Source organism: Apodemus sylvaticus, chromosome 1, assembly GCF_947179515.1.
Source record: "Apodemus sylvaticus chromosome 1, mApoSyl1.1, whole genome shotgun sequence".
NCBI classification, from domain to species: Eukaryota; Metazoa; Chordata; class Mammalia; order Rodentia; family Muridae; genus Apodemus; species Apodemus sylvaticus.
In genome coordinates, this window is record NC_067472.1 from 27,056,276 (window position 1) to 27,079,513 (window position 23,238).

The 23,238-nt window shown below is 36.6% G+C and overlaps 1 protein-coding gene across 2 annotated transcripts in view; it reads right to left on the bottom strand.

Moving 5' to 3' along the window:
- The window catches only part of Kif20b (kinesin family member 20B), a 51,892-nt gene that overhangs the window by 24,136 nt on the left and 4,518 nt on the right, over positions 1-23,238 (bottom strand). The window contains exons 3-20 of one of the 2 annotated variants that reach the window (XM_052186799.1): positions 22,933-23,019; positions 22,737-22,853; positions 22,065-22,203; positions 20,032-20,216; positions 17,019-17,055; positions 16,352-16,573; positions 15,736-15,847; positions 15,145-15,216; positions 14,914-15,060; positions 14,472-14,634; positions 13,425-13,709; positions 12,071-12,210; positions 11,764-11,902; positions 10,529-10,637; positions 9,398-9,432; positions 4,896-5,037; positions 1,613-2,849; positions 974-1,112 (exon numbers count right to left, since the gene is read on the bottom strand). In XM_052186799.1, coding sequence (XP_052042759.1) covers positions 974-1,112; positions 1,613-2,849; positions 4,896-5,037; positions 9,398-9,432; positions 10,529-10,637; positions 11,764-11,902; positions 12,071-12,210; positions 13,425-13,709; positions 14,472-14,634; positions 14,914-15,060; positions 15,145-15,216; positions 15,736-15,847; positions 16,352-16,573; positions 17,019-17,055; positions 20,032-20,216; positions 22,065-22,203; positions 22,737-22,853; positions 22,933-23,019 — 3,507 coding nt within the window. Of the gene's footprint in view, positions 1-973; positions 1,113-1,612; positions 2,850-4,895; positions 5,038-9,397; positions 9,433-10,528; positions 10,758-11,763; positions 11,903-12,070; positions 12,211-13,424; positions 13,710-14,471; positions 14,635-14,913; positions 15,061-15,144; positions 15,217-15,735; positions 15,848-16,351; positions 16,574-17,018; positions 17,056-20,031; positions 20,217-22,064; positions 22,204-22,736; positions 22,854-22,932; positions 23,020-23,238 lie in introns of both variants that reach the window. The other variant, XM_052186798.1, reaches the window with a different exon arrangement.

A 23,238-nucleotide genomic window follows, 5' to 3' on the forward strand; every position in this document is an offset into this window, starting at 1 on the left:
TTTTCTGTCTGTAGTCCTGGCTATCATGGAACTTCCTCTGTAGACTAGACTAGCCTTGAACTCAAGAGACTGACCTGCCTCCAGGATGCAGGGATTAAAGTTGTTCATCACAACACCTAGCAAGATGTTTTCAATTTTCATCAGAAGATACAGAGGTGGGGGTGGGGGGGTGGTACAGAGCAAAGGAAAAATAAAGGGCAAGGAAATAATCAGTCACATGAGGTACCTCCAAGGAAAATGACTTGAAGAAATAGAATGGATTTTTTTCCCTCCCTAAAGATTTCTTTGTATGTTTCACACTTTGAAATTGTGGAATTAATTTCCTTTTTTGAAATTATGTTAGTCTATAGTCATACCACCCTGAAGGTGTCAAATATCCAAATTACAATGAAAATGTGTTATAAGTCACTCTGCCTAACCTAAATATTAGTTTCAAACAAAGCTACTTTCTGTTTTTGTAGAGAAACATGAATTTTATGTTTTAAAGACTCTAGAACTATATATAAAGCATACAATATGAATTTTATTCTTTTTTTTTTTTTTTAAATCAAGTCCTGCCAGGCAGTGTTGGCACACGCCTTTAATCCCAGCACTTGGGAGGCAGAGGCAGGCGGACTTCTGAGTTTGAGGCCAGTCTGGTCTACAGAGTGAGTTCCAGGATAGCCAGGGTTATACAGAGAAACCCTGTCTCGGAAAAAAAAAAAAAAATCTAGTCCTATAAAGCATATATATTCTGTACTGTACATATTGGCAGGCGAGGGCCATTTCCAAAGCTATTACATTCACATATTTTCATGCTAATTTCATTTGTGTTAGCTGCATTTTCTTTTGTAAAATATTAGCATTCATCATTTTAGAGAAAAATTCAAGTTTACAGATGTCCTTTTTAATCCTAAAATCTACCCTTAAACTTGGAACCTAAAGAACATTTATAGCATACCAAATGGCCCACACTGCTTTTCATATAACTCACCTCCCTCTGTACCTGCTCAATCTGCTTTTTGGCATCAATGAATTTCTCTTTTAGCTCAGTACAATCTTCTTCCTTCCTCTGAAGGTCTGTTTTGAGATTTTGAATAAGAACAGAGTTTGTCGCAAGCTCCTCTTTCAATCTAAAAAGAAGAAAGAATCACAAACTGCTTGTCTGTGGTGAGGCACCATTGGCTGCTTAGGATCACTGGGAGAAATGGCAGCATGTGTCACAGAATTACATCTTTTTACAACACAGAACATGTAAACTAGCAGTGAGTGCTTCAGGGGGTGTCATGGGGAGTAAGAGGAGTCGTATGTAAAATTTTTGCATAAAATTGTTGTTTCTAAAGGCTTATATGAAGAATGTTCAAGTGTTTCTCTCACTATATATGCTATATTCTACCAAATTAATTGATGCCCATCTAATTGTACAAAAGTTACAAAGAAACATGAAAGCTTGGAACCAGATTACTTAGTGAACAGAGGAGCTTACTGCCAAACCTCATAACCTGAGTCCAATTCCTGGGGCCCACATGTTACAGGAAATGGACAGACTTACAAGTTGTTCTTTGACCCCTACATACACATGCAGGTATGCACAAACACACAATATAAGATGTTTAAAGAAGACTTAACTCACTTCTCTGTCTCTTGTCTGCTAATTTTATTTTCTTCTTCCTTTGACTGAAGCAACTGTTTTGTATCATGCAAATTATTCACCAACTGTGTGATTTCTTCTCTGAACTTGACTTCCTTTGCCCTTAAATCTTCTGTGCTTTTGATGTGATCCTGGTGCTTTGCTTCAACTTCCTTTAGATTTGCTTCCAGCTTTAAGATGGCAGATTCCTTCTCTAAAATGCTTTGCTCTAACTCAACTAAGCGTTTACACTCATCTTTCTGGGTCTCTACCATCACTTCGAGGTCCGTTAACTTTGCCTTATAGCAGGTAACATCCTGGGAAAGCTCTGAAAGAGCTCGCTCTTTTTCTGCTACAAGCTGTACCTGAACTCCGAGACTGACACTTTTCTCTTGCAGTTCTTCTCTGAGCTGCTGGATAAGACTATCTTTCTCCTTCAGCTGCTCATCTCTGTTCTTACCCTCACTCTCCTGTGCTCGGAGTTCACTGTTCTCGTCCCTATATCCTTTTACTTCCACCTGTAATTTTTCAATTTGTTCTTCTAGTTCCTGAATCTGATGAGACTTTTTGGAGGAAGCCTTCACAATCTCTTTACATTCTTCCCAGATGGCTTCAATACTGGAGTGGAAGGAACTTTCCCTGCTAAGCTCCTGAGCATGATATTCTTTAACCCATGTGCTTGATAAGTCACTACCAGGAAGCTGTTGTAATGCGTTCAGCAAATTATCCCCTTTAGCACTACTTGATAGATCCTGGAGATTGAGTAAATCTATTTTTGAAATACGAGAAGGTGAATCAAGCAATCGCAATTCATCTATTTTTGTTTGCATTCGTTTTATCTGTGAAACATTGCTCTTGATAGTTCTTGCAGCAGTCTCCATCTCCTGTGACAATTTCAGGATCCTGTCCTCCTGCTCCCGGTTCACAGCTTTCTGTGTATGGAGATCAGCAACTGCAATGTCGTAATTGGCTTGGATTTGCTCTACCTCTGACCTCAGGGACGAGTTCTTTTCTTCGAAGAAACAAAGTTGCTGCTGCAAACTCACAACCTGTTTATTTAATTCTCCTTTTTCCTCCTTTTCATTTCTGAGTTCGGTCTCACCAATAATTAAAAGTCTTTTTAGCTCTTCGTTCTTTTCCTGCAAAATTCTATTGCCTTCCACACCTTCTGAAACAGACTGTTGCATTTCTTCCCTTTTGTTTTGATCTTCGGTGATGGGTGGACTAATGAGTATAAGCCCTTTAAAAGAACATTGGTACTGTTATTAATCTAGCAAAACAAAACAAAAACAAATCCCCAAACAAACAAAAAAAACAAAGTAAAACTTGCATATAAACCAACATTCACATGCCAGGAACATCATACTTCTGATGAAAAACTGAAATGAACTTTAAAAAAAAAACAAAAATAACTTTTATATAAAAAGTATAGCTCTGAATCAGAGTTGGCAAAAAAAAAAAAAAGTTTCAAAGAGATGGCTTCTACTTCTGGTCTCATCATGTCCAATATTTATTATTTAACTTTAATCCCAGGCCTTTATCTAACATTATGAGACAGGGAATTACAGTGAAATTCTAGCAACCAACTGCGTCCTGAAGAACAGTTTCAAAGTAAAGTTACTATGTTAGTGATTTACATACTGAAAATCTTAAATTTTTAATAGATAAATATAAAGAGGGGGTTAACATTCTCAGAATTTATACAGTATCAAAGGTAGGACATGCAGCTCCACCTTTCACTAACTAAACTGTTACATCCAAACTGTTTCCTCAGATGGAGAAAGGAACCAGTGCTAGTAGCTTTACAGTGCTTTAGAGTTAGGACAGCTGTTAGCAGAATCCATGCAGAAGGGCTCATATAACTAAGCATGAATGCAAGGCATGTTTGTAGGCTTAATGTCTACATTTCTAGGATAGAGCTTGCTCTGCTGGCTTTCTCAAAGGCTAGTGCTAACAGGCTCAAATGAGAGATTCAGTTGAAGTGCTTGCCATGTAAGAAGGAAAGCCCAAGATTGATCCCCAGAACCCACAGGGAAAAAGCTGAATGTGATAGCACACATGGGAAATTCCAGCATTGGGAACACTGAGAAAAGTGGATGTCTGGGGCTCTCGCTAACTTGAGTCTAGCCTAATCAATGAGTCTTCTTTCCTTAACTTGTTCTGTTCAGCATTTGTCAGAGCAGTAATAAGACCAAGATCAATCTATCTCATTTACTATGGATTAACTTAAAAGCTCACTAGATACAGTTTTAATTACGTAAATAACTTTAAATTTGTAGTATCTTGAGCTGGGTAGATGGGTCAATGAGAAGAGCACTTCTTGGAGAAGTTCCGTTTCCAGTACCCAGGTGGTGGCTCACAGCCATCGGTAGCTGCAGCTCAGGGGATCTACTGCCTTCTTCTGGTCATGAGGGCACCAGGAACACACAGAGTACACACAAATATATGCAGGAATACTCAGACATAAAAATAAATACATTTATTTTTCAAAGCATATAATTTATGATGTCTTTTTAACCTAAAAAACATTTGGTGTTGCCTATTTGGTATTGGTACAGCCTCTCCTTATCTCTTTTTATTTAGTTTTTATTGTTCTGTTGACATATGTAGCATAGGAAGGCCTCAAACCCACACACATTCAGGTCTGAGCATAGGGCCACAGGCACACAAAACATCCAGCTCCTAACCCCTCTTTCGTAAAAGCTGCTGAGCAGATTTTCAAAATTTTCCTATATATGCAACTGATATTTTGTTAATGATTCTTAGTTTACTTTAAAGTAAACTAAGAGACTAGCAACTCTACAATCTTAAGGATTTGCCCTTTTTAACAAAGTTGACCATTTTTTAAGTACATCAAAAAAGTTTTCAATTTACAGTAGTATTTTTGAAGAGACTTTCTTCTATCATTTTAAGTACAGCTCAGGTACAGGTTTGTTAGTAATATTTGTCCCAAAGTCTATCAACTATACCCCATTTGTCCAAATGCATAAAAAATGATGAGTGAAAAAAAACAATGAGAACAGATTTTGGCAAAACCACATCCTTTTTATGAAAGTGACTTCTACCTATTAAAAGCACAGAATGAAATATGAGGCAGAGATTGATAAAAGCTCACCATCTAAACTCCTGCTGATTAAGTATAAGACAATTTTCCATGCACATATTCCCTGACAGATTAGAGCATGTCAACAAACCCTCAGGATGGTTGGGCTTCCCTCACGCCTGCCCTCCCTCGGTCAGTCAGTCCTGCGTAGGAGGTCCCTGGAGGTAGCTAATGAGCCAGTACCTTTCTTTGCTGGTGGCTCACCAGGCTGAAGTCCATCTTCATTTAATCTTTTCCTTTCTGAATGTGTCTCGGCTCTACCGTCCTGGGGTATTTCACTTGTTTCATTACAAGTTGACTTATTGCTGATTAGAGATGTATCAACCTAAAACAAAATTCAGTATGTTCTCATGCAGAAAACTACGAATATAGGAACTACCCACACTACCTCCCATCAGTCTATTCTCAAATTCTGAAGTACTTTGCATGCTGTTTACATCTCACCCTAAAATACCTGGTGTCTCTGGCAGCACAAAGCATTTAGATAGATATCATTAACATCACCCTGAAAACATACTGTGCTTCAGCTGTAATGAGAAACCTTACGTTGCCAACGACTCAGGAGACTGATGTGGGAAGACAGACCCAGCATACAAGCTCAAGACCAGCTGATCAATACAGTGATAGCCTGTCTTTAAAAAATACTAAGCTTACACTAAAATAAAGAAAAAAGTGTGCTTGAAATCAAATACTAACGAAGTATCACATACACATTTTTATTAATCTAGGTTCAATAACCTATCATAGTAATTGGTAGACAGTAGATGGTGGGTTTTGCCTGAAAATCACTTTTGATTTCTCATGCTGATTCCCTTACCTTATTAAAATGAGTTACTTCCCTCAGAACAGATTCTTAAATCAGAAAAATAAAGTAACATAAAAATTTCTTAAAGAACAGACATCTGTGAGGTATAATACAGAGCTACCCCTGCCCAATTATCAAACTATTAAGGCCCATCCAGCTTGGAATATGCCTCAGTGGCAGGATGTTTGCCATTATAATGTATGAGGCTCTGAGTTGTAGACTTAAAATATAATAACATATCATGTTCAGATAAATCAGAGAATAAAGATTGGTACTGAATATACCTTTCTATTAAAATACAAAGGTCTCATCAGTAACCATGAGATGTCACTTTTGCATGTTACAATCATTTACAAGCATGTATGGTTGCTTCAACTCCATGTACATTTGTGCACCACATGATTAGGGCTGGCAAAGGTCAGAAGAAGGTATCAGATCTCCTGGAAGATGAGGTATGGATGCTTGTGAGCTGCCCTGTGGATACTGGGCAGCAAGCTGGGGCCTTCTGCAAGAGCAAGTAGTCTTTACCACTAAGTCAACATTCCAGCTTTCTAGAAAAGCATTTCAAAGAAAGCAGACACACAGGGCTAATAGTTCACTCTACATATTATATATAGTATTATCCTGCTTTACATCCCTATAGTAGAAAATAATTTAAAGATGTTTTAATTTAAAAAAAAAAAACTATAAAAGGCTTCTAAGTAGCAAGATAGCTAAGCAAACTCTTATCATAAGCCTGACAGTCTGAGTTTGATCTCTGAGGCCCATGGTGGAGGAGCAGAACTGACTCTTCCTGCATGCTGTCCTCTGACCTCTTGGCAGACAACATGCCCATGCCATGTTAAGACATAAAGGACAAACGTATAATCCTCACCTAAACCATCTGAATAGGAAATCTGTACTTATGAGATGCTAAAAATCATAAGGGACTCTCAAGGTCATTGTATATAGCTTCCTAAAGAAAACATATTTGTATTAAATACATGAAAAACAGTATTTTATTCTATTTAATTTCATGTTTTGGACCCATGACTCAGTACCAACCACCATTATCTAAATATATCCAAATTTCTGTATCTTCAGAATCCCTTCCAACTAGCCCAGGTTAAAACCTACAGTATGCTGGATAGTTTTTAATGCCAACTTAATATATGCTACAATCATTTTGGAAGAGAAAGTCCAACTGAGATAATGTCCCCACATGTTGTTCACCGGGCAAACCTGTGCAGCATTTCCCTAATGCCTATCTCAAAGCAGCTGCTGATACCACCTCTCGGTCCTGCGGTGTATAAGGAATCAGACTGAGGAAGGCACTGAGGAGCAAGCCAATAAGGTACACTCCTCCGTGGCCTCTGCATCAGTTCCTGCCTCCCGATTCCTCTCTTGAGTTCCTGCCCTCACTTCCATTGGTGATAGACTATAATGTGAAAATGAAAGCTGAAATTCTTTCCTCCCCATGTTGCTGTTGGTCGCAGTGTTTTATCACACCAACAGAAACACTAAGACAGCCAGTGTTTATGTATTAGTCTCCTTCTCAAATACAGAGTACTGTCTGTGTACTTAAGATACCATGTTTTAAAACAGTTGAATGTCCTCTTTTACATTTTCAACAGTTTAGATCTGTGCAACTAAATAAATTGAACTCAGAGGCAGGATAAAGTGATTCTTTCTTATGTAAATTACTCTGGGATGCATATGCAATTTTAAAATATCTCAGTCAGAACCAAAATGTAAATATCACTATCTAATTAAAAAGACACTTTATAAAGTTAAATTCTTAAAATACTTTAAAATGTGTTTTTCATATATTAGACTCTGAAATGTATTGACAGTGCCACTCCTTTAAGTCTACCTCACAACTCTTAAATGCTCCAGGCTATATATAACCTTTATGGTTTCAGAGGCAACTCACTATGTAGTTTGGTTACCCTGAAACTCACTATGTAGACGAGGCTGGCCTCGAATTCTAGGGATCAGCCTTCTTTCTTTGACTTCTCAGTGGTGGAACTTATGGAATGTACCCCAAAGACGAGCATATAGAACTATTTCCATTAGAAAGAAAAGGGCAATGATTGAATGGAAAATATATGTGGAGAAAACTAGAATGTAGACATGATGCAACATTAGAATACTTCCAATTTTTAAACAAAAATAGCCAATAGTAACACATTATCTAGTATGATCTTATATTTTTATTATTGCTACTTTTACAGACAGGGTCTCAGATAGCCTAGGCTAACTTAAAATTACTGATTCTCCCTCCTTCACCTCCCATGTACCGGAATTACAATTACCATATGTCACACAATATTACAATTGCTTTAAAGAAAATGTTAGTTGGGCATGAGTTCATGTTTCCAATGCTAGCATGAGAGAGGCTACACCAAGAGGGCTGCCATAAAGCTGAAGTCAGCCCAGGCCAACACTGTGAGGTCTGTGAGGTCCTGACTTTACAAACTATATAGATTTTAGACGGTGTTTTAGAGGGGTAGGGGTGTGTGTGTGTGTGTGTGTACGCATATAAGAGAACCAATACAATAGATTAGTTAAGACAAAACCAGAACACCTAAACCAGTCTTCCTGGGTTTGTTCTTTGACTTTCAACTATGTCATCCTATACAGGTCATTTAGCTCTAGGAAAAAAAAAAAAAATGACAGAAGACACAAGTCTCTATTTCAGTACTTGGAAGGTTAAGGAAAGAAGACATAATGTCCAAGTCCTAGGCTACATAGCACACTGGAGGGCATTTTGAACTATACAAGACCCAATCTCAAAAGAATAAGCAATAAACACATCTGTATGATGAAACTGTTGATATTTAAATGAGTTAATATAAAAAACACCAGCTAAGAGTGCTTGGGAAAGTATATATATGTATATGTATAATGTATACACGTGTATTTATGTACATGCATAGGTATATACATATGTGTGTGTACTAGAAAAATAAAGAGGAATTGCATAAACTCACTATGTCTAAAAAGTACAGTTTTGACTATTCAAATATTAGTCACATCTGATCATATCTTTTGTAAAATATTTTGCTATTTAACAGCTTAAGTAAGTTAAAATTATAAGACGGACAGGCAAAGTGACAAGTTCCTAGTGTTTAACTCACTCTAGGTCCACACATACCTACAAGTATGACCGTTAAGTTTCAAATCTACCTAGACCCAGCATTGGGAACTATCTGACCTGAAGTTAACAAGCTCTGCCATCAAGCAGAAACAGCCTCTGGTCAGACTGTACAATACTCAGTCCACCCCACACTAAAAGCACCATGCAATTTGATAAACATCATCATCAATCCACTAATCAAACCACTATAACACAAAACCAAAAGAATATAATCTAGTATATAGTGACTGAATTAATTCCAAGATTACCCAATAAGACCAAAGATACAATTCCATTTTTAGAATATTTTAAAGAATGGACGTTCTACATATACATAAATCACAAGATTTGAAGAAACTTTCTATTGACCAACACTGAAAAGTAGTGTATAGGAGAAAACAGTGCTGAGTTGCTTTTATACATTTACTTTTATTTGCAATAGTGTGTTTGTTTCGGTAAGAAGTAGGTGTGTGTGTGTGGAGGGGTCTGTGTGTGTGTGTGTGTGTGTGTGTGTGTGTGTATGAGTTTCTCTGGAACTTGAGTTCTGTGCCATCCGTGAGCCATCTGATGGAGGTGCTGGCAATTTAATGTGGCTCATTCTGAACTACTAGACCCAGCTCTACAGACCCAACCTCTGCATTCTTTACAGTACCCTCCTTTATAGCGCTTTTGAAAACTATTTGAAAATAAGTATACAGACATAATTTACTCACTTTATTTACTCATTATATTCTTACCAAGGCAAAGTAAAATTTAAATTACCTTACTTGATGTCTTGAGTGCCTGAACCGAAGAGTCTGTAAAGATAAAGAATATTATTAAGAAAAAAAATCTGTGCATCTAAAAAGAAAAAGAACCCTGAATGAAGCACAGCTATTAAATTACATTAAATTCAGAAAAAGAATTTTGTCAATGCTAATATTAAACTTCAAAATATGTTTCAGAAAAAGTCACTTTCAAAATCTGGAGTAAACTGACAAGCACATGCAAAAAGTAGAAACATATTTAGCACAGAACAAATAGGCAGCACCCGTCTGGTCCGCTTCACAAGGGGCCACTGAATCCTACCTCTCTTCTTTCACACAATAAAGGGTAGAGCACCTCACTTCTCATAAAACACAAATGTCACTATGTGTGTGTGCGTGTATGTATGTGGGTGTGGGTGTATGCAAGCACATAAGTGCATGACTTTCTTCCTTAAAGATCAAATGAAGTATCAGTTCAAAAGACTGACCCTCTATTCTATGTAAGGTTTCAGAAAAAATATAAATGAACAAATTTAATTTCTTAACAATTTTCATTATTATTTCTTATAAAGACTCTTGTTTTATTTCTGGGTTGCTTCTCTTGTTTATTTGCTCTCGTTGTAAGAAGTGTTTTCTAATAATAAACATGACTTTAGTTACTTTGTGTGTACATATATACCTACACATGTGGGTCATGTACACGTGTACCTGTAGAGCACCGAGATCATCCTCCATGCCCTTCCTTAGGCCTTGTGCACCTTGCTCCTTCTGAGCCACAGTCTCTAGCTGAGTTTGTACTGAATTAAGCAAGGCTGGCTAGTCAGCAAGTTCCAAGACCTGCCTCTGTCCATGTCCCTAGCACTGGGATTACAAACACATGCCACCATGTCCAGCTTGTTTTGTATAGTTTGGGAACTCAAACTCAGGTCCTACTACCTGGCACCAACTTTATTGAGCCATCTGCCCGGTCCTAAAAAATATTTATAGCAGTAAATCACAAAACAAATAAATATATTGAACTTTGTTATATAGCTTAAAGCATTTTTTGGTCACTACAGTTAAAAACTTGCACAAATCCCTATACTCACCAACTACAGGTTTTATGTACTCATAAAAACCCAAATAAGAGTAAAATACATGTACTTACCACTGTCTCTATTTTTTAGCTCTTCTTGGGCTTTAATTAATTCTTCTTTTGTTTCAGCTAATTCTGCTTTAACTTGATTAAACTTTAGCTGCAAACAGGCAATAGCTTCCTGGGGATCGACAAGAGATGTAATATACAAATGAGCAAGGGCAGCCTGTTTCTTAATATCAGTGACATCATCTTGTAGAGAATCAAAAATATCTTCAACTCCTACATAATTATGAGCTTCCTAGAAACAACAAAAACCACATGTCTGACATTAACAGTGGGCTTCACTACATGTGGGCATACCTTAAAGATTCTTTAAATTACATGACCCGCCTCCCCCTGCAATTATACAAAATTTGTGTTTTAATATTCATTTTTTAAAATGTAGACTACAAAGCTTATTTCCTCAGAAATATATCATAAATCTTAGTATGTTATTACAGAACAATCTGATCATCTAGTCCCAGTATGCCTCTAATCACATATGGAACCTTATGTGGCAGTCCTACATTTCACAGACAAGTCCACATCACCCAGGATGCAGTGAGAGAAAGCCGGGAGCTCTGTGGCCACGGCATCCAGTGGTTAAGAAACAAAGCACACTCAGAGAGAACTCAAACAATCCCTTGCAAATGTCCTCAGCAGCTGCAGTGAGAGCAGCAAAACTCATCAACTTTTCTTGAGTCATTTTCCAACAAATCTAAGACTTTTCATAAACAAGTGTTTCTGATTTGATCAGAACAGTTATATAAGGGACCCTTTACAGGCTCCTTTGCATCTTTAATTTTTCTTCATAAACTTTAAAACATTTCTGAAAGGAGTATTCTGTAAGCCAACAAAATGACTGCTGCTGCCTATAAGCAACAGTGACTCAAGAAAAACTGAAATGAAAACAAATGCCACAAAAATGTAAGTTTTTCTAAAACCAAAAGTTCTGTTCAAACTGTACATCTAGCAAAGTGACACACTGTTGTCTGTCATCTCAGTACTCAGGAAGCCAGGGCAGGAAAAATGGGAGTTCCAGACCAACCTGGGCTATATAATGAGAGTCTGTCTCAGAAACACAATCCAAAAACTCTACCTATTTACCTATAACTTTCCAATAATATATGCCTCATTATAATAAAGCCATAAAGTACTGTTTTATACACTAATATTTCATAACATTAGCATTTCTCATCACTGATGTGGAGTATTAAATCCTGGTACCAAAAGCCTCATTAATTTTAATATTTTCATTGACATACTTCAGTTTCAAGTTCTCTGTCACAAATTCTATTTGTTGGTTCATTTTGACTGTCACATTTTCCAACCAAATCTTTGAAGATTGCCAAGCGACGTTCAGCGTTTTCTTCTAACAGCTCTCGTTCATGAAGAAGTGTCTCCCTTTAAAACAAATTAATTCCATTAAGAGAGCAATTTAATCATATGTAACATCTATTTGTATAAAGTCATCACTTTTAAAAAATCCCATAATATAAGTTAAGAAATAGCTATTAAATAAATTAAAAAAATAAACCTCAATTCTTGCCAGGTCATGAAGAAATAACTTACTTAAAATCAGCTTCCCGTTGGCTCAAATACTGAGTGAATTCCTGTGTAACTTCTTCTCGGATTTTAAATTCCAATGTTAACTTTTCTTTTTTTTCATTTATTAGTCTTTTTTTCAAGTTTTCTATTAAATCCAGCAGTTTCTAAAATAAACACGTATAGTTCACAGAAAAAAATTAAATGCCAAGAGAAATATATCAGACTGCTCAAAGATAGCTATTATAATTTAGTCAATTATAATTGTGTCCTTTTTAATGCTACTAAGACTTGAAGAAAATTAAGCAACTATAGAGTCCTTAACCTGAAAAACCAAGTATGACTCTCCACATTTTAGAAACAAACCTATACAAAAAGAATATTTATCTTAAAGATAGCTCTATAAAAAGATGTTTCACTATCTAGCAAACAAACATGTACTATAAAAATCAGGACATGTATTTTCCACTAAGAACTGTTCAGTAGTTATATTTTCTCACTTTATCCATATAACTCCATGAGTTTGATAGTACCACATTTCATAAACAGAGAACCTAAGGACCAAATCTATAAGAAATGGTAAAGGCTGGGTCAAAATGTCTTATTCCCTGGGCATGGTAACCAATGACTTTAATTCCAGCACTCAGAAGGAAGGGGCAGCCGGGCTGTGGTGGTGTACACCTGTAATCCCAGCACTTGGGAGGCAGAGGCAGGCGGATTTCTGTGTTCCAGGCCAGCCTGGTCTACAGAGTGAGTTCCAGGACATCCAGGGCTATACAGAGAAACCCTGTCTTGAAAAAAACCAAAAAACAAACAAACAAACAAACAAAAAAAGAAAAAAAAAAAAGAAGGAAGGGGCAGGTGATCTGTGAATTTCAGGTCAGCATGGGCTACATAATGAGACTATATATAAAAACAGAAAAAGTATTGTTAGGGAAAGGAATATGACACAAAATATGCAAGCATGAGGATAAGAGTTCAGACACCACCCCCACCCAAGACCGACCGACAGACAGACAGACAGACACACACACACACACACACACTACAAAGCACATATTTCAAAGCCCAGGGATCTTGAGGACTAGTGAGCCAGGTTTATGCAGCAGCAGTGGACTCAAGAGCTTGTCTCAAAGACAGTAGAATGCAAGGACCAAACCCTGAGACTGTCCTCTATCTCCACATAAGCACCACAGCACAAGTGTGTGCTCCCTCACTCTTACTCTCTCTCATATAACACACACACACTTATTCCAGACACTGACCTCTGACCTCTACATGTACATACTCACTTGATCACTTACACACACAAAAAGAGAGGGCATCAAGAATGATTCCTAACTTCAAAACAAATAGGCCAAGCAGAAGTTCTTAACGCTACCTTGTTCTTGTGATCTGTGAAGGCTCTGCATTCCTCTAACGGCTTATCAGTATCTTCATCTGTAAGTTCTGTTTCCATGTTTTCTGTTTCTTCATTTTCTTCTAAGTCCTCAACCAAATCATCATTTTCAACCACATCTTCTAGAGTATTTTCCCATGAAACGGTTTTTCTTTTTACGTTTAGCATTTTATTATCCAAATTACTATCTAGTGATACATCTTGTAAAGATTTGATAGACCCAAAAGATTTCTCTTGAGAAGAACTTAAAGTATCTGGAACATAGACCTGTTAAAACATCCAACGTGGCTTTTACAAGAGAAAAAGAAAATATTTTTTTCATTGAAATAATTTTTTGAGTTTCTCACCGGAGAGCATCAGCCTGGAACTCATCTGCCTCTGCCTGCCAATACTAGGGTTAAAGGTGTGAACCACCCCACCCAGGCGAACTTTATAAAGTAGGTCAAATGACAATTTAAATATTAATGATATGCAAACATTTTCAAAGGAAATTAGCATTTCTGAATGAACCTTTCTGTAAGAAGTCTACTTTACATGTACTCTGAAGACAGAGAAGCCTTTCTGTGATCTCTTCTGTATTGTCTCTGGCAAAGAAGGATCTCACTCCTAAGCCAGATGGGTGGCAGAGTGGGCAATTCATTCCATAATTACCATGAATCTATAGTGTGGTTATCCCTAATACATAAGTGTAAATGTCAGTTTACTCCTTTCAGGGACAAAGTTAAAGTTTTTCATGTTTTCTAGTAAGTTCAACAATCACAATTTTATTTTCAAATACTTCCTAGTCTTAAAGTAACAGACACAAAATATTACTTATGTCACAGAACCATTACCCAGGCATGGTGGCACACACCTCTAGTTTCACACTGAAGAAGCAAAGGTGGGGGGGGGGGGTGTCTGCAATTGCTAGGTCAGGCTATTCCCCCTCATGCCAGAAGAAAAGAAAAAAAAAGAAAAGCAAACAAAACACAAAGTAGTTAATGCTCTATAAGATGTTCATACATTTAGCACAAATCTAAATACTCTCACCTTTTGTGCAATGGTTGAGAACTTCAGGACATTAAGTGTCTCATCATAGGCAGAACCACATTGACTAATATTGATGATCATACATATTTTCCCTTTTCCAGTGAAAAAACTTTGGAAATAGTGGGTCAGTTTACTTTCTCGGAAAGGCACATGCTGTTGAAACCTATGGGAAATGTTGAATATACAGCAAGTTAAAATATATTTCCATGTAAAGTTATGTAGGGTTATGAATATGACTCAGTATGAGAGCTCTTACCTAGTAAGTATGTGCATGCACCCACACCCACACCCACACCCGCACACGTGCACACATGCACACACTTGCTATGGAAAGAAAGTAATCACTACAAGTTATTGTATAAGAAACAGGTTTTCAGAAAGTACTTTCTGAAGAAAGCAAAGTTAACAGTTTACAGGGTTTGATATTTACACTAACACTTACTTTGACTTTTCACTGTTCTTCAAAACATTGATACACTTTCCCAGAGTCAATAAAGAAGTGTTGATATTCCCAGCCTCTCTTAACCTTTCACCTTCGTTTTGTGTCTTCATGCTTCGTTCTGAACCAGCAAGATCACATAAAGACAATCTAAATCAAACCCCCCCAAAGAGGTTACTATAAAACTTTTCAAAATGTTTCAAAATAACTACAACTTTAAAATGTTCAACTTACTCACTAACTCGTGTTACACGAGGTATTTCAGAATCTTCTATCTGTAATATTCTAATGGTGAATATGCTGTGACTAAAAAGAGGAACACAAAGATCAAGTATTACCATCCATTTCAATCAACGCCCATGTTCAATGAGACACACATCTAAAACTGCACTTCTTTACACTAGTTCCATCTATCATCCACCAAAGATAACATTTTTGCAACTAGCTACCAGACATGCCAACCCCATACTCCACTCACCCAGGCCCGCCCAAATATCTAGCATCACCTTACCACCTGCCAAGCCCCAATTCCCTCCAACCATTCCCTCTTGGCACTCCAAATTTCTATTATTAATAATATCATGTGTAATAAGATTCAATATGTAGCAACTCATGAGGATAAATCAAACAGATCTAAAGTTCAAGGCTAGCCTGGGCTACTGAATGGGACTGTTTAAAAATAAGTAAAACAACAGCTGGAGATAGGCGTAGGTCAGCAGTAGAATTGACAGTACCTACTGGTCACATTCATCTAAAACAAGCTTCTTACATTTGCACAGAGGACTGTGGTTTTCTCAGGGCTGTACCCGAGGGTTCAAGACTTACCTTCTACTGGAAGCATTGTTCAGTTTGGTGAAGGCAACACTCTGATGCTTCACTCCTAGTTTTAAGAGTCTATATGCTTCTTTAGAGTCAGATACCTGGATCCATTGCAGATCTTTAACAAATAAAGAAGATATGCACTAGTTTAGAAAAAATAACATTTGTGTTACAGTATAATCTTTGCAAAATATTTTCCTAGCACCACATTAAATCTTTCTTCTGGTCACACATCCAAGAGCACCAACTGAAGCTACTTCTTAGTCCACAAGACATGTAAAGACAGGCTATAAAGACACTTAGTATTTAAGTTACGCAGGCACACACAGAGGACAGAACATTTAACAGTTTCAAATACAAAGCAAAATAGTGTAAAGAACATCCTGCATTTTATCACCACAAATATAATTAACATTCAAATAAATTGATCATGCTAGACCCTCTTCTACTCAATTATAATAAACATAAAATATACTTACTTCCAAAGTACAAACTTGTTTTTTTCCATTAATAATGGATAAAAAAAATTAATTAAAAAAAACCTCCATTTATTGCCTATACTCATCACATAAACCTAATAGTACACTTTGGAACAACAAAATTAAAATGGTCGATAACATACCTTTTATAAAAGAATAGCCCTTTACATCTTGGGAAAGGCGTAGCATTTTTCTCTTTTGGAACTTAGACACAGGAACAAACAAATCATAAATACTTTCATTGTAAATCTCAAAGAAAGAAACCCACACAGAATATTTTATATTATCCACATTCAGACTAGACTGATCACAACTGTTCATGGAATCTTCAAATTCTGGGATAGTCAAAGAGTTTGTTAAGCGCCCTATAACAACAACAAAAAGGCATAAAATTAAAACCTTGACTAAATATGAAACAGAAATCTATAGATCATGACTCCTAAAATCCTTCATCTCTTTACCATTTACACTGAAACATTTTAGCAAAAGAACAAATATTTGTGGCAATCAAAGCTTAGTTTCTTTTAATCTTACTTGTTTTGAAGTAAGGAATCAAATACAACTTAATGCAAATGATCAAAAATATAAGAGCAATTCTCTAATTAAATATTAAAGTAAAAGAACATTCATTCATGATACTAAGTATAAATGAAACCTTACAGCTACTCACAGTTCATATAGCTTTGAAACATTTTGTAGGTACTGTAGGTACTACATGATCAAAAAAATCAACAGAGTGATTTTGAAAATAAAACCTTTCAAATATATTTCAAGGCAAGCAAATGAACATAAGTGAGAAAGAATCCTTACCACAAAGAATGTCATAACTGTCATTATGTATGGTAACCTAAAAAAAGAAAGAGTAAAGTTAAAAACACTTTTTAAAGCAAAATATCTACTATTTTAATCACCTATCCAATTAAGCCATGAACAAATTCATAATCTTTCAAATACTGTTGGTGATAGTGTTGGGTTTGGTTTGGTATTTTGAGCTAGGTTCTTATGAAGCCCAGAATGGCTTCAAATTTGCTAATGTATGTATGTATATTTATATACATATGTATACACATACATATATCATATAGCATTTGCATGTATATATACATATATGTATATATATATATACACACATATACATGCAAATGCTAATACATTAAATAAAATAAACAGAAGTCTTTAATAATGTAGAGGTAAAGGAGGATCTCACTATGTTTTCCAGGCTAGTACTAAAAACATGGACTCAAGAATCCCACTTGCCTCAGGATCTGGAATAATTTATAACTACAGGCACAGTGACTACTCCTAAAGTCTTAAAGACAAAAATCATTACTATTTTGCAAGTTCTAATTAAAACAAATTAATAGCTTTCTAATCTTTAATAGTAAAAATATCTGAAATCTTAAAATCCAGAAAGACAGAAGATAAACTAATTTTAAGATTCTTAGCAACTAACACGGTACTATCTTCCACAAAACAGTACCCCTCCATAGCATAGCACCTCTACAGCACAGCACCTCACAGGGTATTCATTTTTCTTATTTATCAGTCTGTATTATGATTTGAATGTTCCCACTAAACTTTATATTGAAAAATAATCCCCACTATGAATTATTAAGAAGTGATAGGCTAGCCTGGCAGTGGTGGCGCATGCCTTTAATCCCAGCACTTGGGAGGCAGAGGCAGGCGGATTTCTGAGTTCTTCGGATTTCTGAGTTCGAGGCCAGCCTGGTCTACAGAGTGAGTTCCAGGACAACCAGGGCTACACAGAGAAACCCTGTCTCGAAAAACCAAAAAAAAAAAAAAAAAAAAAAGTGATAGGCCAGGCACAGTGGTTCCTCCTTTAATTTCAACACTGGCAGTTAAAAGCAAGCCTGGTCTACACAGCAAGCTCCAGGCCAGAGCTGCTGTGAGAACCCTGTTTCAATTCTGAGGAAAAAAAAAGAAAGAAGTGATTAAATCACCACGGCTCTGGCCTCATGGATTAATCCATTTATTAATCAGTGGATTAATGGTTTATCTCAAAATTGGTGAGCTATAAAAATCTGTTTGGCTCTGTACCTGCCATGTGATGCCCTAGATTACCTTGAGACTCTGTCCTAAGTACCCACCAACAAAAAGGCTGAAAAATTTGATAAGCTCCTGGATCCTGGATCCAGAATCAGTGAAATGGTTAAGAGGGTACAGCACTTGGTGCCAAGCTTCAAGACCCAGTAAGATCCCCATGGCCCAAACAGTAGAGAAATCAGACTTATCTAAGCTTTCCTACCTTGACAGAACCAGAGACAGAGACAGACACACACAGATACACACACACATATTTAACTTTAACAAAAAGTTACATATTAAATAAACATTGATAAAAAAAAATCAACAAGAACAAAAAACAAATCAAGGCCAGGGAGACGGCTCAGCAGATGAAGCACGTGCTCCACAAGCCTGATGATCTCATTCTGATCCCAGAGCCAACAGAGAAGGAAAGGGCCAACTTTCCCAAGTCATCCTCGGACCGCATGTGTACCTTGGCACACGTGCACCAGCATTCTCACATACACAACATACACATAAAAAAAAAAAGTCTGTGTGTGTGTGCGCACACGCGCGCGCGCATACATATTTTAAGAAAAAGCAAAATATACAAAAGAGAAGCCAATGACAGTGTGGAAAAGTTATAAGCCATTGCTAATGCATTTAACTTTTGTGTTTTGCTTAACTGGAGTGTCTCATACATGCTAGGCTAGCCCTCTGTCTCCACACTAAATCTCCAACCCTTAGGACTTATTTTAACAAATGAGTTCTTTAAAAAGAAGAAATCAAACGGCAACACACACCTGAAATTTCACAAGAAAACCCTAAGATCCACTAACTACCTCATTTACAGAGAAACATAAACAAAGGCTGAACTGAGACCACTGTCTAGGCGTCTAGCTACAGACTAGAAGTTGCTCTCGGGGCCATGCTTTGGGCACACACGTGTAATCTCAGCACCAGAGACCAGCAGCAGACAGACTGAGCATCAAGGGCAAGTCAAGGCTATATAGTGAGATTGTGTTCATAAAAGGAAAAGAATCTGCTCACGCTGGAACTCAGTTTACAGAAAGTCATAGGAAATATATTTGAAAGAGGACATCTACTCACTGAAGCACTGACTATAGAAGATTCACCAATATGAAATTAGTTTTTAAGCTAATTTTTTAAGGGAAGTAAGTAAGTTGAACACAAACTTAACTGCTCGGAGACACAATGATACAGAGTACTAAAAGATTTAAGTCAGGTTATTGAGAAAGTATGTTATTTCTAAAAGAATAGTATTTCACTTCTGTTTAAAAGAAAACTGTATTCTGCATGTAACAAAGGGGGAGTGAGAATATAGCTCAAATCACCAGTATCAGAAAAATAAAATGTGAAGGCACTGCATATGTGTGTATCCACTCTCCGCATGAGGCAGGAGTGCGGTGTGCCCAGTAAGTTGCGCACCCAGGATGCAGAGGCAGGAAGACCACTAAGTGGAGGTCAGCTAAGCCAGCTAGGGAGCCTGTCATGAAATCGCCTTTCATTTCATACATTCTTTTCTTTAAATTTTCTTCTTTGTATTATTTTCAAATTAATATTTCATATGTTCAAAGAATACTAATTCTATAACAAAAAAGACCAATATAATTTACATTCCTACTTAGTATTGCCATTTGCTGCCTTACATTATTTTTTCAAAACCAAAAACCACTATGACCAAAACCAGATTATATATAATACAAGGTAAAATTATCCCAAAGTTTACAAAAAATTTCATGAGTTTGATATTTTATGTACTAAAATACTGGTGTACCTCTTTAATTTGTCGCAGCAATGTATTTTTGTTAGCACTTTCCTCTTTCTCTTGATTGGATGATAATTTTAAGTATTCTTTACATCTGTGTGGTTTGAAGCTCATCTTCGTATATAGTCTTTCCTGAAGACTATCAAACAATACATTCAGTGTTCTAGGCAAAATGCCAATGTTTTCTTCTGTACCTATAGAAGGACAAAAGCAACTTTTACACTACCTAATAAGCAAGAGTAAAAAGGAAAAATGCAAGAACTTAAAAGAATTTTAAGGTTTCTATCATTTTAGTCTTTACTGTATTGTCGACATATTCTGATCCGAAACCCAGATATTATATTCAGATCTAGTCCTAATATAATTTCCTATCACTCATAATTACCAAATGAAAATACAAAGTTTCTCATTTAGTCCACACTTAATTCTCTAAAGCATATCTTAATTCTTTTTTTTAAAGATTTATTGTTATATGTAAGTACACTGTAACTGTCATCAGACACCCCAGAAGAGGGCGTCAGATCTCATTACGATGGTTGTGAGCCACCATGTGGTTGCTGGGAACTGAACTCAGGACCTCTAGAAGAACAGTCAGTGCTCTTACCCACTGAGCCATCTCTCCATCCCATATCTTAATTCTTAACATGATTTTACTTTCTATTATATGTATAAAATAATTGTATACATATATTTGAATTAAATACCATCAGCAACATATATGTGACATGTTTTAAAAAGTTAAAAGGATATCTAGATAAGATGGCTAGTTAGAAGTAGTCTCTGTGTAACCAGGTTGAGGAGAGTTAGGACAAGAAAATGATAGGATACAGTAGGGAGGTGGTGTAACTGTAAAGTGCTTGTCCAGCAACAAAACGGACATCAGTGTTGAGAGAAATAAAGCAAATATAGAAACCAAGTGTATCTCCTCTCCTATGCAGATCTAGATTTAAATTAAGAAAAAGAATTTCACTAAAGTAGGGAAAGAACTGTGAAAGCAAAGAAGAGAAATGAAGAGAAGGCAAAAACAGGGGCTAGAATATATGTAACTACGAACATATGAACCATAGATCTGTGACATGTAGCACGCAAGCAGAAAGACAGACTATTGAGAGAAGGAAGGAGAGAGAAGCAGCAGGCACTAGGTGAGTGAATAAAGCAGGGTAAGTGGAAACAATGTATACTCACACACACACACACACACACACACACACACACACACACACACACACACACGAGAAAGTGCAAAATGAAACCAACACTTCCATTTTGCTTTCTGAGATAAGGTCCCATTATTTAGCTCTGGCTAGCCTGGAACACACTACATATAGAGCAGCCTGCCTCTGCCTCTAAAGTGCTGGGAATAAAAGAGTGCACCAATACCTCCAGCTCCAATACTTTTTACATTAATATGTTTATAGGTCTTAAAAACATATACACATAAGCAATATTTAACACTCAGTAGGTTATGTTTATATATTTATTCATATATTGTGGTTTGAATAGGAATGGCCCCATAGACTCATACGCTTGAATGCTTGGCCCATAGGAGTAGCACCATTACAATATGTGACCTTACTAAAGGAAGTGTGTCATGTAAAGGTAGGCTTTGAGGTCTCAGAAGTTCAAGAGAGTTCTCTTTCTGTCTGCTGAACTGAATGTGAAAACTCCAAGCTCCTTCCTTCTCTAGCACCATGTCTGCCTGCATGCTGCCATGTTTCCCACCATGATGATAATGGACTAAACCTCTGAACTGTAAGCCAGGCCCAATTAGTATTTCCCTTCATAAGAGTGCTGTGGTCATGGTGTCTCTTTACAGTAATAGAAATTCTAAGACACACACACATATATACATAATAATAAAGAAAATGAGGTCATGAGTTGGAGAAGGAGTAGATATAAAAGAAGCTAGGAGAGAAAAATGATGTGGTATATATAATAGAATAGTAAAATTAATAAATATGGACAATATGATGGAAATATTACTACATCATTGGGAATACTGAATTAATGGTTCATTTTTAATCAAAATAAACAATATTTACCTTGAAATGTATATGTTTTTCCAGAATTGGTCAGCCCATATGTGAAGATCAGTCGACTGTGTCCTTGTAAGAGGTCCTTTACTGGCTGCATAATGCAACCCAGGAAGAACTCTTTCTGTGAAGTTTCAGGTCCAAAAACCTGTAAGACCATTTTAGGATATAGCTTTTAAGAAAATTTGTGCTCCAAAACTAATGAACATTTGTTTTGAAATATTTATTTAAAATAATTATCACATCTCTACCACAAAAGTACACTGACAGGTATTTAACTGCTATCAAACAAACGTTTCGGCTGCCAAGATGATTCAGTGGGCCTGCCAGCAAGCCTAACAACCAGAGTCAAATCCCTGAGAGCCGCAGGGCAAAAGAGAACAAAGAACCCTGCAAGCTCCTCACATGCATGCCACACACCATGCACACACGGTTAATAAAATTTAACTAAAAAATAACTCTAAGATAGAAATCTCACACACACAGTTGGTCAATTTTTTAAAGTTTGAAAAAAGAATTGAATTAGAATAAAAAAGGCAATAAAATGATTTATGATCAATACAATGATTTACTCACTTCAAAGAACAAGGAGGGGGTGTTTTACATGTGCAAGGCCCTCAGTCTACTACCTAGGTCCCTCACACACAAAAACTTCCTCAGTATCCCAGGGTACTTCCTTACCCTAGAAAAACTGAATTTCTGTGCCATCTGTCCAGAGCTCTTCTCACTTAAGTGGCCAAGGATGCATTGAGGGTCTTTGAGCAGAATCGTCTGTGAATCCAGAACTTGCACACAGCCCTAGAAAACATGTCCACAATAAGAATTTCATTTATGAATAAAAGCAAAACATTAAAATCTAGTCAAATTCAACACAAACCTCAACCTCATGTTCTTTTTCCGATTGTGTAAATGGTCTTATTCGAAGACAAACTTGGAGGTAGTTTTTAGATCCCAAACTGTCTTCCTATAATAAAACAAAATAAAACAAAAACTATTTAACAAAGAAAAGTACAAAACATAGCTTTTCAGAGATTAACTATCTTCATACAGCTGATTATATAATAATCTACAGAATTTTTATTCAGTCACTAACCTGTATTGGCTTTGTTTCTTAGTGTTTCTACAACCAAGGTCTTGCGATTATATAGCTAAGGCTAGCCAAAGATTTCAATTTTTGTTGGTA